Below are 16,931 nucleotides of genomic sequence, written 5' to 3'. Positions count from 1 at the left end.
GCTCTCCTGCTCCCCTCCCCTCAAAAAAAAAGTCCTCATTATAAAAAACTTATTTCATTAGATATCTAGTCCATTAGGTCTTGTATTCATCTTGATTATTCACAGAGTATTATTAAAATGCAAATGTCCAAAGAGGAAGCAGTAATACATGGGAACTAGTTACAGCCTTTTGACAGAAAGACATGAATGAGAAAGTTAGCAAGAGCAAATAAGGGCCACGTGGGCACAGATCCTTAGGAAACAAAATCCTTGCAGGAAAAGAACCAATAATATTTCTTTGAGGTTCTCCTAGAGATCCAATAGAGGACAGAGGCTTCTAGGAAGAGACGGCCCAATGTTCCAAGGCGTCTATATCATTACAGCTTCTAATGAGTACAGATTCTTAAAGGGGTCACAAATGTAAAGCATTCAGTGTTTGTGAATAGAGAGAGTTTCTGTAAAAGTGATGCCTATATAGACATTTAGACAAATCACTAAATTTCAGAAGACTCAATTTGTTCATCAAAACCAAACTAGACTTTCTCGTACACTGCACCTTTGTATCACTAAATAAAATTAACTTTGGGTGGGTTCTACTATGTTAGTATATGTATTTTCATTGAATGATATTTATTAAAGTTCCATATATTTCAAATAGGAGACCAACACAGCTTGGCCCAAGATTTTTCTTCTAAACACCATCAATGAAATGCCCATGGAAGGCATTTACAGTCTATGACGAGATCCCCATGATAATAAGTCCAGTGCCCATCTGGCACCCTACATAATCTTTACAACATCGTTGATTATATTCCTCATACTATATTCATATCCCCATGACTATATTATGACTACTAATTTGCACTTTCTAATCCCTTCAGCTTCTTTCCCCATCCCCACCCCCCTCCAATGTCTAACTATAACATTGCTTTGTACACCTGAAAAAAAAAAGTCACATGGAAAAAAAAAAACAAAGAAAGAAATGCCTACGTCAATGACCCTAAATTAAACTCACATTTTCTATTCCCCTACCTGGTTACTCCTCCTTGCTTTGCTATCCTCAGTAATAATACTGTACCATTTTTCCAATTGTTCAATGTGAAACCTTATATTTTCTCGGCTCTACACCACGTCCAAACAAATGCTGACCTCTTTCACTACAAGAAAGGGCTTCATATACCTCTTTATATCCAATTGCCATTACTTTAGTTCATGCACTAATTATCTTTTACATGTACTGCCATTTCTCATAATTACTACCTGTGCAACCAATCCCTCCCCTCAAAAAATCTTTTCTACAAACTATATATATGAAATGTTTCCTAATGCATACATTCTTATCCAATACCTCCTTAACCTTCAGTGACTCACTATAAAACTAAAGAAAAAAAGGTTCATTAATATGGTGTGGGAATCTTCTACTATGTGATCTCAATCTGTCTATCCAGCCTTATCTCTTAGTACTTCTTTTTATGGTCCTCATTCTCCAATTAATCCATTTTGCTGTCCATTATCTAAGAGTATCATACAGGGCCAGTGGCGCAATGGATAACGCGTCTGACTACGGATCAGAAGATTCTAAGAGTATCTATGCTTTCCAACAGCTGACGTGGCCTTCCTAAGTTTCTTCTAGGAAGAAATTTTATCCATTTCTCAAGGTCCAGGCTTAATTGTCTTTTCCTTAAATCAATCTCTCTGTCTCATTTATTTATGTTTTTCTTTTCCTTGTCTTTCATTCTCCCTTGGAACATCCCTGTTCCTTTCCCATGTATTGCATTATTCCTTACATCAGCGTTTGTTTTTCAACCCCACTTTGGTTTTCTCCTCTCTTAGCAGTCAAGAGCAGCGCTTTAAAAGATGCATTAGATCCCAAATGTTCTGTAAATGTACTCCAGTTTGATTATAACAAATATTATATTGCATTATCAGGACAGAGGATTTAGTCTAGTGGCATCACTGTAGCAGTTTGGAGCTGAGAAACATCATGTATGAGTAGCTACATGTCTATCATTTTTTGCCTTCTTCATGGAGATGGTGAGAACATTTGCTTCCTGGAACAGCACAGCTCTTTTTTAGTGCAGGTGACATTCTCACATTACTTTTCTTTATATGTCTCTTTGTGCATACACAATATGGAAGAAAAGTTCTACAGTAACTTCACTCTGGAAATAGACAGAAAAAATAAAATCTACTTGCCTTTCGTTGTGTCTGAAGGTAGCACTGGGAACCATGGCTGCCGCCCTGCAATTAGAACAGGTGCCAGGCTTTGGGCAGTGCTGAGACCCTGAGAGCTGAAAGCAGAAGACCAAAGGAACCAGAGGACTTAATGATATTGTCACAGTGCTGCAGCCACTCTACCTCAGGGCTTTTATTACGTGGAAAACAAACATTTTCCTTATTGTTTGAGCCAGTTGAACAGGGGGGTGTATCTTACTGTAGCTAGAGAGACCCTCACACATAGGACTTTGTGTTGGCATCAGGCTTTGTGCTCAGGTGGCAAATGTTAATCACCGTTAGGGCTCCCGGGGAGAAGAATAGTATTTCTGTTGTTTGCTTAAAAGTCTGTGCTAGTTTGTTGCTAGGTCCTGAGTAGTCAGGTTTTTTTTTTTGTGTGTGTGTTTTTTGCATCAATCTGTTAAGTCACAATTGCTTAAAATACACTGTTCTTTTACAATTACTGATGTATTTCTTCTTCACTAGTTTAAAAGCTCCATGAGGGCAGTGACTGTATCTGCCAGGAAAATTCCTGTATGTATAGCACCTAGCACAGGGCTGGACAAAGGTGCTCAATAAACAGAGGCTCAGCAGGTGTCTATCAAATGAATAACTGACTGACTGAATGAATGAATGAATATATAGAGAATATCACAAATATTCTCCTTGCTATTTCCTTTGCTCACTCTCCCATACCCTTATTCTTTATGAATTCAGGCTTACAAAAGTGAGTTACGTCCTGCATTATAGTAGACAGGAAAGAAAAGAGGGAAGGAAGCTATTTTTACAGCTACTGCTTGTTTTCTCAGTGGAGAAGAGGAAAGGAGACTATTCTCAGATGCAACTTACAAAATATTTTCATAAACAACAAAACACTACAGGAGGACACTATAATTTCCTCCTGTATTACATCATGGATCAAACAATGTTTTCAATGTTCAGGATCATACTTTTTAGCGCCACAGTGAAGCTTAGTTAATTCAGCATAACTGAGCTGAGCAAAGATTTATCAATCAACTATATCAAGTCCCTCATTTTTGTGGATGAGGAAACTGAGAGCTACTGTCACCAAGATCAGCATTAGTCTGTCTTATTCTCTATGATGTAAAGAACAAACAAGTAAATTGGAATGCAGACAGTTATATTCACTGGTGATTAAAAAAGGATATTTTCCTGGCGATTTTGTTCCAACTCGGTAATCAGTGTAGCTCTTGTTAGGATGAAAGTTGAAAATAAAAAGAAGATCTGCTCTCTCAAACGTGATGATCTTATTGGCTTCATGCTTTTCACTCACATAGGCCTGAGAGAATTAACACATAACACATTATATTTACATAATACCTCGATGTTGCTACAAGTCAATTATTTACAAAAAAGTTGTTTTTGTCTTTATTAATAGATTTGTTAGCTATTAAGGCAAAAATGAAAAGGCCAGCCCATTATATTTTTTGAACATGTTGTAATTTTCCCATATCAAACTGTAAGCCAACAACAATCGCACAAACGGCTTAAAGAGTATGAAATCTCGCCAGCCACTGCCAACTTCTAACAAAGCACAGACAGATGATTAGTGTGGTGGCTCAGGATTAAAATAATAACACGGCACTTGAGCTATATGTAAAGTGTGTGTGTGTGTGTGTGTGTGTGTGTGTGTGTGTGTGTGTATTAGATCTATTTAAAAGTGAATGTTCTTTAAGACTTTAGTTTTAGTTCCCAGATTAATAAGGTAAGGTGCATAAAATTACTTTTCAAAATGTAATGCACCATTATTATTATACTAAGATTTCTGCAGTTGTAGTTACCTTAAAAACTTTGTATTGTTGCATAGCTTTATCGACTCAAGGGCAACCTAAAGTCCTTTACAATATCTGAAAAAAAATTACACCATCTACAAACTTACTTTCTACACTGTGTTTTACAGTAAACAGTGAGAAGCCTTTGCTTTTCAACACCATTGTCTTCCAGTGCCAGCATTGAGAGGACTTATTTCCATGCATATCAGCCGCACCACTCTTGGTAATTTAGAAATGTGAACTAATGCTCTAGAGTAAACAACATGCCTTTTGGTATTCAATATCGTTCTTATTGAAAAGGAGCATCATTTTGCTCTCTCTTCTGGAAATAGCATTACTAATAAACGTGAGGAGGGCGTTCATGGCATGTATCCAATCTTACTGAATATATAAGTTCCTTTGTTCAACCATTAAAAAAAAATAAAACTCATGGACACCAAAGTAAAAACACATCAATAGTAATTTCAAACAGCATCAGTAAAAAGTAAATGGATTATAAGTAACATACAATATATGCTAATTTTTGCAAGGAAGAAAAAAAGCCTGTATAAAATTTGCAGCTGTTAATTACATTTCGAAAACTTATTGAAAACTGAGACTTTAATTCCAGTGGAGAGTGAAGCTCATGAAAAATACAAAACAGCAGGCACGTATAATGGCGTCTATTGAAATTACAAGTTAGAGACCAGTAAAGGAAGGAAAAAGAGGAATAAAGAAATCTACATGTTGTCAAAGTAATTTCGTTATGACAACATCATTTATACAAAGGGAAAAAAAACACCAAAACAATTAAGATGTTTCCACAGCAATTTCCAAAATGGATTCCATGCAGAGCTTCTGTCATTTATTTTAACCAATTGAAATAAAATTACTAAATTTAAACAACAACAACACACTGAACAGGAAAGTAAGCAGGACATTATGTTTAAGATTTTCACTATCTATTGGAGAGACTTCAATAACATGTTTTGACAACCTGAAATATGTTACCGGGCACTACACACTGAATAATAAAGTGCTGTTTAAAACACCTGCTTATAGATTTAAATTGATTGCCTTTCTAAGCATGTACAACAGCGATGCCTCAAACATAACATTTAGAGTACACAGCTTACCTGTGGAGCTGAAAGCCAATTGAATCTTTCTTCCAATTTATTCATATCCCTGTCAAAATTATTTAGAAACTTGTAGCGAAGAAGGTCATCATCAGTTAAATGAAACTGCCTTCTGGCATAATGGTAACTTTCATTATTTCCTTTTCTTGGGAAGTCTAACCATTCGGGATGCCCAAATTCATTACCTGCATTAAAAAACAAATATAAACCATACCTAGTAATGTTAGTATTTCTTAGTAAGACAAGTCAATAATTATATTGTTTGAGGGTCTTTACAATCAGTTTAGGTTATGATTTACTACAGCTGTGCCCTGTGAATGACTGTACAACCTGGTTCAGAAATAGCATAATCTGGCACAAAGAGCACCGACTACACCTGAACCCAGAAGCCCAGGGTCCAGTGTGAGCCCAGCCACGTATTCCTCATTGCATGTGTTTTTCCTCATGCACGAACAGAGAATACCTATCTCTGCCATATTTATTTCATCTTTGAAATAATCTATGAAACCTTTGAGTAATTTCTAAAATCTCTCATCTCTAACATCTGTGGAATGCTTTATAATTTTCCAAAGGTTTTGTATGTACATTATTTTTTGATCCTCAGAGGAACTCTCTATCATATCCATTTCACCGATGAGAAATCCAGAGCTCTGGGCAGTTAAGGGATTTGCCCACCCTCACGCAGGTAATAAGTAGAACAGCAACCATTGAAATTTAGTCCTTCTAATTAAAATCCAAAGTTCTTTCTACCTCATCACATTAGGCAAGTACGCTGTAAACTTCAGGTGCTACCGGAACCCAAATTACTCTTATTGTTCATTTTCTTTCTCACTCTATGTGTTACCATTAGATGTGTATCTTAAATTTCAAATGTGTCACTCTCTGTATGTGTGTATAGCTGGGACACTTGGTTGGAAATCTATTTAAACACTATTTGTCATTATAATGATGAAAATCAGAAACACAACACAGTTGAAAAATGAAGTAAAAAATAACACATATATATCTTTCATTCTGAAAATCAAATACATATATTAGTGGTCCAATAGAATGACTCCTATTGTTTTCCCCAAGTAGGATTTCTACTTTACAGCTCCTTTTCTCTCTTAAAAATTAAACACTACTTTGAAAATTTACTTCCATTTACAACTTTAACACTATAATTTTCTAAGCCACGCATTTCTCCTTTGAGTTAGAAAGTATCATAGTCAACACAAGTGTGTCCTACTTGAAAGAAACTACTATATTAATATTCCAATAAATAAAAACTAATAAGCTAGGGTGTAATTTATTTGCTGTAGAGTTGTTTTAATTGGTAACCTCTGCTAAGAAACACTGTGATTTACACTTAACTTTTCAGGACCACAGTCAAACTAAAAATAACATCCAAACAAATTATGTCTACAGCAGTTTCATAAAAATTAAAGTGTCTACAACCATTTTACTAAATTCTAATATTTCAGAGTAAATAATATTGCTTATGATGTTGCCACCATGTGACAGGAGGGAACCAGATTTCTCACTCTGTGGGCCAATACTCACTTTAGGACGCTTTAAAGTGATATAAGGAAGTCGCCTCTGCTGCATTTGGGAGTCCTGCCTGATTCACATCAGCCCAAGGTGGACCCAGGGCACAGCCTGGCCCATCACCAATGCAAATGACGCAATGACGCACCTCCAGAATGGTAGTGGAGCACACTGCACACTGAAAACGAAGGTCCTGCCAGTTTGGGGAAAATTTTATATCCCAGTGCTGGTGGGATTTCCACTAGTGGAGCACTTCCGGGAGAACAGAGATGCCATGAGGTAGCTAAAGTGTAGCAGCCTACAGATTGGATCCACACTTTCTATAGGCAAAACACTTTTGTTCTGGTAGGGCCACAGATCTCCGAGTTGACAGGAATATGAATAAGCAATTCTTGTAGACTTTTCTAGGGGAGCTTGTTCCTTCACTGCCATTATGATTATTACAACAGAGGCAGCAGCAAATGCTTAATGTCTGCTTATTACATGCCAGGCATGTGCTTGGCACGTGAATCAACTCTTTCCATTTTCAACAACCTTGAATAGGCACTATTAGTGTTCCAAGTTTATAGGGAAGGAAACTGAGGCACAGAGTTATTAAGTGGTAGGGCCAATGAATCTGGACAATCTGGTTTTAGTACCCTGACTCTTAATTACTACTCCACTATACTGCTCAGAAGTAAATACCATGGAAATACAGTGCAAAGAATGACCAACCTCTCATACGTGAACGGAGAGACCATGCTCATAGATTGACGTGCAGATGAATGGAGTGAGAAGGTGACACAGTGAGGAGTTTGGTTTAGCAATAAAATAGAGTTTGTGGTGAGGAAAATTGGTGGAACAGACAGGATGTGGTTAAATCAGGATAGGCCTCATAAAATACGGACCATGCACTGCAGGCAATAGGGGACTAAAAGCTAATGTTAATTAGAGGAATGAGAAGTTAAATGTGTTTATTATTAAAGTATTTCTGGTGCAGTGTGGAAGACACTGGATATAGGGAATAAATGGCAAGAAAACTAATGTGGATGAAATCCAAAGTATAGGTAAAAGATGAACGAAATGCAAGGGGAATGTAGAAAATAATGATTCAAATGGCATTTCTGAGGTGGAAACAACGGGATTTGATGAGTGCCTGCTGAATGGAGGGTGTGAGCCAAAGGGAAGTCTGAGTACAGTTTTGAAGTTTCAAGCTCAGAAGACGGAGTAGTGACAGACAGCACTGACTGCACGAGGGGAAAACCGTGACAGAGGAAGTGTGTGGGCAGAAGATAATGAGCTCAGTTTTGGGCATGCTAAATTTAAGACCTGAAGAATATACAGGCATCCATGGATTTAGAGTAACACTGAAGAAAGGTGCTGAAATTCAGGAGAGACTTGAGGATGAGTCGTAAGAGTAATTTTCAAGGGGTCAAATGAGCAACACTGGTTACAGCCAGAGGAAACAAAGGGCCTGGGGTAGCGTCCCAAGGATGTACAAGCAGAAAGATTACAGAAGATAGAGAAGCAATGGTCAGCAGAGTAAGGGGAACAGCAGAGGAAAAGACAGAAGACTAAGAAGAGTTTCAAGGAGGGAGGGCAGTGTCAAATGCGACCAAAAAAAAAAAAAAAAAAAGTGCTATTTCATATCCCTTTGGTGTAGGAATGAGATAGTGCAGAACTGTGTTTTTCAATCTATAGTATGCTCCAAAGGAAACATAGAGATTCCAAGACAGCTTGTTAAAAATGTTCATGCTCTGGTGATTCTGATCCATCACCTTTGGCGGGGGAGTCCCAAGCAGGAATCTAGAGTCTCCTCAGCCTCCCTGTAATACTAGGAAAGGAAGTGGGCTAAAGGGCACACCTAGAAGAATAACAGCATAGAGATAGGAAAGTTTTTTTTATATCCTAATAAGGACACTGATAAAAATGATGCCCGTGAACACAGATTTCCAAGTCAGCTAGATTTGGGTTTTAATTCCAGTGAGGCCACTTATGAGTGATGTGAATTCAGGTAATTTAATCTCTCCAGTACTCAGTTTCCTCCTCTGTAAAATGGATAGTGAGTTTTATAAAAGGAATTTTAAGATTCAAATGAGGTAAATGAGGCACTTTGTACCGGGACTGGCAACTGTAAGCTTTCAATGTAAGGCAGCTTTTATGTTACACACTTCCCCTCATTACTGATGTTGTTCAGGAAAGCATGACATAAAGGGCAATTGAGGAGAGTTATAATAAAACTACACTTCCACCATTCTGAGGGAGGGAACTGACCAGCCCACTCTCTAGCAGACATACAAGTAACCACGATGAATTCAAAGGCAGCAGTTGGGCTCCTCTTCACTTAGGTTTCCTGGTACGAACTTATTTCTTTCTTTAAAGCATGAATATTCAACACTGATGCATTTATTCATATATTTAATAGTATAAACACATTTCCCTAAGCTAAGTATTAATGACCTTTGAATTATCTACTATTTTGGATCTTAAAAGACAACTGAGAGCAAAAATAATTTTGCTATAAGACACCCAGATTGATAGGGAAAATCAAGTTGCTGGTATGTTAGGAATCCCCTGTGGACATTCTTCCTTGAAAACCTCTGAACAAGTTCTCAGGATATATATATATATATATATATATATATATATATATATATATATATATATACACACACACACATACACACACACATATATATACATATATATGCACATATACATATATATATATAATTACTTAGTATATGCAGTATGCACTAGTATATCTGCAGCATATATATGCTATATATAATATATATTAGGCTATATACATAGTATATATATATATATTTTGTAGTATACATTTGATTATATTCCACTGAAAATTTGCAATTTGGGCACCTCCTAAAACTACAGTTCTGCTCTGCCTGGAACACTACTGGCACATGAGGGCCTTCTTATCTCCTAATTCATTCCCAGCCTTTTAGAAATGTGACCCTAAGTCACAATTCCTATTGTTTATCATCTTTTCCCACTTCCTCAGGTGGACTAACAAGGTGAAAAGATAAATTCTTCTCCACTGTATAGTTTAGCTTCTCCCTTAGCATGCCTCCTGGGAAGCACAGTTTTCATCAGTACAGAACTGAATGGTGAAATTGACCAAAACTATTGGGGGCAATATTAACCCATCTCATAATCTGAATAAAAGGTAAGTACCTGATCCCCAGACACACACACACAAACACACACATGTTACAGCCTCAAGGATTCATAGACTCCATCCAAAAACTCAACCAAAATGAAATTACGTTGTTATTTTTATTAGTTTCAGTTGTACCAAACAATGTAATAGTTAGACATTTACACCCCTCACAAAGTGATAACTTTTCCCCAATCTACTACTTCTCTGACATCGTATATAGCTGTTACAATTCCATTCCTATACTATATTCCTAGATTATAGAAAATGGAGTTACCTTATGACCTAGCAATTTCATTCCTGGGTATCTATCCGAAGAAATTGAAAACACTAATTCAAAAAAATATATGCACCCCTATGTTTATTGAAATTACATTACTTATATCTAACATTCTAGCATAAAAGTTCACATCCTTATAATCTATAGCATAAATAAGGATTGACGAGCAGCAAATTACGATTAAATGAGATAAGGCACGCAAAGTATTTAGAAAAGCTAAAACATACAACCTGTGACTCAAATATTATCTAATATTAGCTAATATTAGTGTCACATTTTTATTTTATTGTTTTATTGTACAAGTAATACACTGATACATTATTTTAAAAATTATTTAGAAGAGTTCAGGAGAGACAATATGTGGCTCAATAAACATTAGCTAATATGAGCTATTATTATAATGTTGTATTTTTCTTTATTATTTTTATTTTACCTAATGTACTGATAGATGCATTATTGTTAAAAATCACAATTAAATATACCCGTATACTATCTGAAATCTTACCAAGTAAACACTTGCTACGGCCTGAATGCTACCAATGTTGAAATCCTGATCCTCAATGAGATGGTGTTAGGAGGTGGCACCTCTGGGAGGTCCTCAAGTCATGAGGGTGGAGACCTTAGGGATGGGATTAGTGTTCCTTTAAATAAGAGACTCCACTCCTATTGTTTCTCATCTTTTCCAACTGCCTCAGATACATCAATGAGGTGAAAAGATAGCTCCTTAGCCCTTTCCACCAAGAGAGGATACAAACAAGAAGTCTGTCATCCAAAAAGGACCCTCACTCCACCATGCTGGCCCTCTGAGCTCAGACGTCCAGCCTCCAGCACTGTGAGAAATACATTTCTGTTCTTTATAAGTTACCTGATCTATGGTATTTCATTATAGCAGCCCAAGTGGAGTAACACCACTGTTCCTCTTTTGGTAAATATATTTATTTCATTTATATCTATAGTAATGGCTATATACCTACATCTCTATATCTATACCTATATTCTATCTATCTATCTATCTATCTATCTATCTATCTATCTATCTATCATTCAACTTATCTACCGTGTTTCCCTGAAAATAATACCTAGCCAGACCATCAACTCTAACGTGTCTTTTGGAGCAAAAATTAACATAAGACCTGGTATTATATTATATTATACTATACTATACTATATTATATTATATTATATTATATTATATTATATTACATCATATTATATAAGACCCATTATTATATTGTATTATATTAGATTAGATTATATAAGACCGGGTCTTATATTAAAATAAGACCGGGTTTTATATTAATTTCTGCTCCAAAAGACGCATTAGAGCTGATGGTCCCGCTAGGTCTTATTTTCGGGGAAACACGGTATCTACCTACCTAACTACCTACAAGTTGTTCTGAACAAAGATGGATTTATATTATATGCTAATTTGAATTTTAATGTAAGTATTTTCCATGTCAATATGTATACATCTCTATAATGGTATCCCATTATGTACATATAATGCAATTTTATTTAGTCATTCTCCTCATGTTAGTCATTTGGTTTTTTCTAATATTTTAGTATTACAAAAAGTGACCAATCTTATAAATGCATCTTTGTGCACTTGTTTCATAGTTCCTTAACATAAACTGAATAAGTAGAATAGCTGTTCAAAAAGTAAACAGCAGATATGATTCTAAGAGCAAACATTTCCCAAATTTTGAACATTCCTAATTGAAGACACAGGCACAGTTAGCAAATTGTTACCGAAAATAACGTTCATAACACACAAATTATATTCCTAAATGTATATGTTTAAGATGCGGCTTAAAATGTATTTTCCATCATTTATTTTTAAGATTTCATTCTAGTGCCCTCTAAGGTATGCCAATTTTAAAAATTAATTTATCTTTTCAATAACATATCTAAAAATCATTAACTATTAAGAAGAAATTGTATTACATGAAGTCAAATTAAGTACTTGGAAATATGAAAAAAAGATGAAAGCAGGAAAAACGTCTGGTATCATAATCCAATTTAGGATTTTGTATGTATTTTAATTTTTACTTCATTTATCCTTTACAAGTATAGACACTACTTTAAAGAAAATTCCAATAAGCATACTTATACAATATGAAATATAAAATTAAATTTCTAAATTAGAAAAAAAGAACTAGTTTTTTAAAAACTCAAGATGTTAAGAAGACCCTATTCTACTAGAGAATAATTTATTAATCTCTATTAGAGACTAATTTACATTTTCTGAAAATCTTCTTCTGGTGAGGTTTCCTTTTAAACTGAAAGATATAGAAAGTTGCACACAACAAAGAAATAGATAGAAAAATTACATTAGTGACTCCAAACAGAACATTCCACAATGTGGCTTTTGAATGTTATCTCAGTTGTAAATGAGCTGACAAGGGGCAAATTAACTTTAATGTAGACAAACACAACATTAAATTTCATATTTGGTTCAAAACTGTAAACACAAACATAAAATAAATGGAAGCAAATCACAGAAAGACTTTCAAAGTGACCTTGGAATAATAGTGAACCATTCTCAGACTGAACAGTGAAAACTGGAAAATGTCTGTTAGTTATCTTATACTACCTCACAGCTCACAAACCTAACAAAGAAAAATACTATCATTAAAACAAGTTAAGAATGTTCTTCTCAGCTATGGTGTACAAATTACTTAGGGAATGTGGCAGCGCTGAGACAGTACAGTGAAATATGGCCATCCAAATAAGCTTATAACTAAGGGCTGCTATATATAAAGATGGATAAGAAATCTACATTTATTCAGTTGATGGCAAAGAGGGTAATTTATTTGTTTTAGTACAGATAACTTGATGGAATAGTAAACACTTAATCTGAATCAGCATGTAATTTAACCAAATAAAAAATATATATGTGTATATATTTCTAAATTATATATAAATATAAGTCATGTATACATGCATACATAATATATGTATATATTCCTCAATGAATGCAACCTGGGGTTCCTGCATGCCTAGTGATTCTGATGTTTTATGCAAAATGTTGTATGTGTGTTAATCTGTGCATTATTCTGAGGGGAAAGGTTTTCTTCAGATTCCCCAGGCATCTAAGTCTCAAAAAGAGTAAGAACCAGTCACTCTATTAGAATGTTCAGAACTATAAGAATGGGCCACAAGTCAAGAGTTTCTAAGCTATATAAAAAAGAAAAAGAAAAAGTAGAAGCTTAAATTGAGGGAAGCATTTTTAAAACCTTTGGCTGGTCTATTCAACAGAAAAGAGGCTTAGAAAAGTCACATTTAAACTAATTCTAGCACACAGAGGCAAGGAACTGACACCTGAGAACAATACTTTTGAGTCCAAAATATGCATTTCACATAACCTGGAACTAACCATCAAGCATGATCTTTCTGCTCATTAAACTATGATTGTGATCACTAATGTAAAACATAAAATGTTACTCATTTCAAAATGCAGGGAGGATAGTGATTTCTTGAGCTGTCACTTGGGACATTTTGTAAGAAAATTCACAGTTCACGCCATGATTCACTGCATTCAATATAGTAACAGAAGTGTGTGCTTCCAGAAATGAGAAAGCTGAAAAGTTGGCTAAACAGCTTTAACAAAGGAAAGCAAGTGACTAACAATGCTTTTGTTAATTAATGATTCTAGAAAATTCTACCAAGTTCCTTCTCTTGCTTTCCATTCCCTCTGTAAACAGCACCATTCTTGTGTGGTTAATTGTGAAAAACCTCTAAGCACAAAATTCCTATTGGGATTGCTTTTCCTGTAATTAATTTTTTGCTGTTTGATGCAAAGGTCCAAACTATAAATTGACAAGAAGCCAGCTGGTACAGTGATGAAATTTGAGACAATACAACTAATGAAAAAAGCCCCAGCTCTGTTAAGCTGAACATTTTGATTAGTGGGTTTGTGTGTTTTGTTTCTCTAAACTGTAATGCATACTAATTTTACCTAGGAATTAATTAAAGTCTATCACTGTTTCCATGCTGTGGATGTTATGTAACTTTTTGTTGACACCAAGTTTGTTTATTAATATATATGAGACTAAGGTACAATCCTAATGAGAATGTAAAAAACTTTAGCTCCTACCCCTCTTAAGTGTCCTGAAGACTAACTCTTAAAAGGGAGTACCTATTTTTAAATCAAATTCTTTGGTCTTCCTCAGGGGCTTCAGTGAGTACTCAACTCATCAAAAGGTGAGACACAGCATAAAATATTTTTCTACATCAGGGCCCATGATTTTCCTATTTAGAAAGATAAACTTGCTACTCACTCCCCATCCCACTTTTGATGATGATTAGTATGGTTCCAGGCAGGGGCCACACCTAATGTTTCTTTTTCATTCTCCACAGTACACCCCAGTATACTCTAACAACACAAAGGCTCCTTAAGTTTTTGTTATGGTTGGCTGTTTCCCTGTACAATTGTTAAAGGATCTAACGTCACAGAATAAAATATAATGACCAGATCCAGAAGATAGGATAAAAGGGTGGCATGCTTGCAGAGGTTGGCAGAACAGACCTCAGCAGTGCTAAAGGGGATACACCGTTAACATCTCCACACTGTGGGTTTCAGGTAACTTTTTGTTAATATCAAGTGTCTCTATGTATACACTTTCAATACAGGTATATTTATAAATCCAGGGATGCCAAAAAAGTTTACAAGTGGACACTTTGGTCAACGTTGCTCAAGCAGTAGTCCACCGTGAACAGAAGTGTCTGGACGCTGATGGTAACCACTTTGAGCACCTCTTGTAATTGCAGAAGTCAAACGTGACGTATTCATTTTTTGTTATTGGTATACACTGAGTATTGCAATTTTAATAATTTTTCCTTCCTTAAAATGTGTATACATTTTTGGCACCCTCTGTATATGTGTATGTGTATGTATATATGTATGCATGTATGTATATATGGTACAGTCCTAATGAGAATATTAAAGACACACACACACAAAACTCTAATGTCTGTTCCTCTTAAGTGAAGATTATTTTTAAATCAAATCATTTGGTCTATGGGTTCTCCCATGGAGCTTCTCTCATGCATACTGTGTTTCCCTGAAAATAAGACCTAGTTGGACAATCAGCTCTAATGCGTCTTTTGGAGCAAAAATTAATATAAGACCTGGTATATATTATATTATATTATATTATATTATATTATATTATATTATATTATATTATATTATATTATATTATACCCAGCCTTAAATTATAGTAAAATAAGACCGGGTCTTATATAAATTTTTGTTCCAAAAGATGCATTAGATATAAAAGATGCATTAGAGCTGATTGTCCGGCTAGGTCTTATTTTCAGGGGAACTCGGTACTTCTCCTCTGTTGCCTACGTCCTCTTGTCTTACTTACTCTTTTTCATTTCCTGCTCCCCAGTTCACAGCCACAAAATGGTTTCTGTTTTTTTACAGCCTTGGAATTAAAAGTCTTCCCCTCCCTGCTAAATACTTTCCTCACTTTTGTACTATCGGCCCATCTGGTCTGACTAGGTCTTACTTTCGGGGAAACATGGTACTTCTCCTTTAAGCAGTAAAAGTCAAAGATTGTATTAACTGAGTTCCACCATTCATCTCCTATGTTCAACTATAACACAAGATTATAAGTTTAAAGCTACTGAAGTGTAATCTGTGTAGCAGATAACATGCTTAATGTACATCAGCAAGATCCCTTCCCTTACAGAGCTTATAATCTAATAGGGGAGAGAAACAGAATTAAATAACTGTAAACAACATGCATTTTCTTAATGAGGGGGTATGGGGGAGAGAGCTCAAAAAAGACTTAAAAGTCTCACAAGATTTGAAACAACAAAAAGTAGTAGTGAAGGAAAAGACAAAAATGCCAGCACACCCCCCTCACCCACCCCCAAAACAAAGAGTAAACTCAAAATCCCTGAGATGGCAGCACAGCATGTTAGGGAGGGACAGGCCTGAAACTATGTCAGTCTACAAAGAGAAGAGAAGAGTCAGTGTGGGGAAAATAGAATTGGTCAGGCTTCCCCCCCAGCCATCAGGTGACCCTGACCCAGGGACCCGCAGATCTGATAAGATGGAATGTTGCACAGGCACCATCCATCCTGAAGATATTACTGTAAATACTCTTATGTAAGTCCCTTGGCTATGCGCCACTTTTGTCTCCATATGGTATAAAAGGGGCCGACCATTACACGGGCCGTCCATGCCCAAAGGGGCTACTGAGAAATGGGGCCGTGCTCAAGGGCTATGTGGGCTGTGCCCAAGGTGTGTGAGGGTTGCTGCTGAGAAATGGGACTGTGGGGGCTGTGCCCAAGGGCTGCTGCTGTGGGCTGCTGCTGCTGGCTACAGGTTGTAACCTAAGAATGTCCAGCTGTGTATAGCAGTGAGAAACCCTGGCTGTGTCCAGAAAGCCTGTGAATAAAACATGTCTACTTTGCCTTCAGCTCCACGTAGCTTCTTCCAGCTCCCCGAGTTGCAGACACCTTGCCTCCAGGACACCACCCATTCGGACATTGACACTAGTTAGTCTTAGGAACTCCATTTGGAATTCTAGAAAATTACCTTTGATGTTAAGAAACAAAACATATCTCTGCATCCTAGGCACATATATGGTTTTTAGAAACATTCAGGGTAATTGACACCATGAGAGTGAGTAGAATTGCTGGGGAGAATATGTAGGTAAGACAAGCAGAAAAGACGACAGTGGAACAAAGCCTGAGGAACACTCACACATCTAGGTGGGGCACAGGAAGAGGAGCCTGGAAAGAAGCCTGAGGAGGAAGGGCCAGAGAGAGAGAAGGAAAACCATGGTGGGCGGGAGACCGAGGACTGACCCCAGGGAAGCCATGCTTCCTGGAGGAAACAATGGTCCATG

General features: G+C 36.3%; 1 protein-coding gene across 1 annotated transcript in view; it reads right to left on the bottom strand.

The window, feature by feature from the left end:
• The window catches only part of GBE1 (1,4-alpha-glucan branching enzyme 1), a 254,067-nt gene that overhangs the window by 25,754 nt on the left and 211,382 nt on the right, over positions 1-16,931 (bottom strand). Inside the window, exons 13-14 of the mRNA XM_019732062.3 lie at positions 5,102-5,286; positions 3,363-3,493 (exon numbers count right to left, since the gene is read on the bottom strand). Coding sequence (XP_019587621.3) covers positions 3,363-3,493; positions 5,102-5,286 — 316 coding nt within the window. The remainder of the gene's footprint in view (positions 1-3,362; positions 3,494-5,101; positions 5,287-16,931) is intronic.

The sequence above is a fragment of the Rhinolophus sinicus genome, chromosome 17 (genome assembly GCF_057876585.1).
Source record: "Rhinolophus sinicus isolate RSI-liver-muscle chromosome 17, RSI-T2T, whole genome shotgun sequence".
Classification (NCBI taxonomy): Eukaryota; Metazoa; Chordata; class Mammalia; order Chiroptera; family Rhinolophidae; genus Rhinolophus; species Rhinolophus sinicus.
Note: the sequence above shows the minus strand (reverse complement) of the source record. Positions and strands in the feature narration are given on the sequence as shown.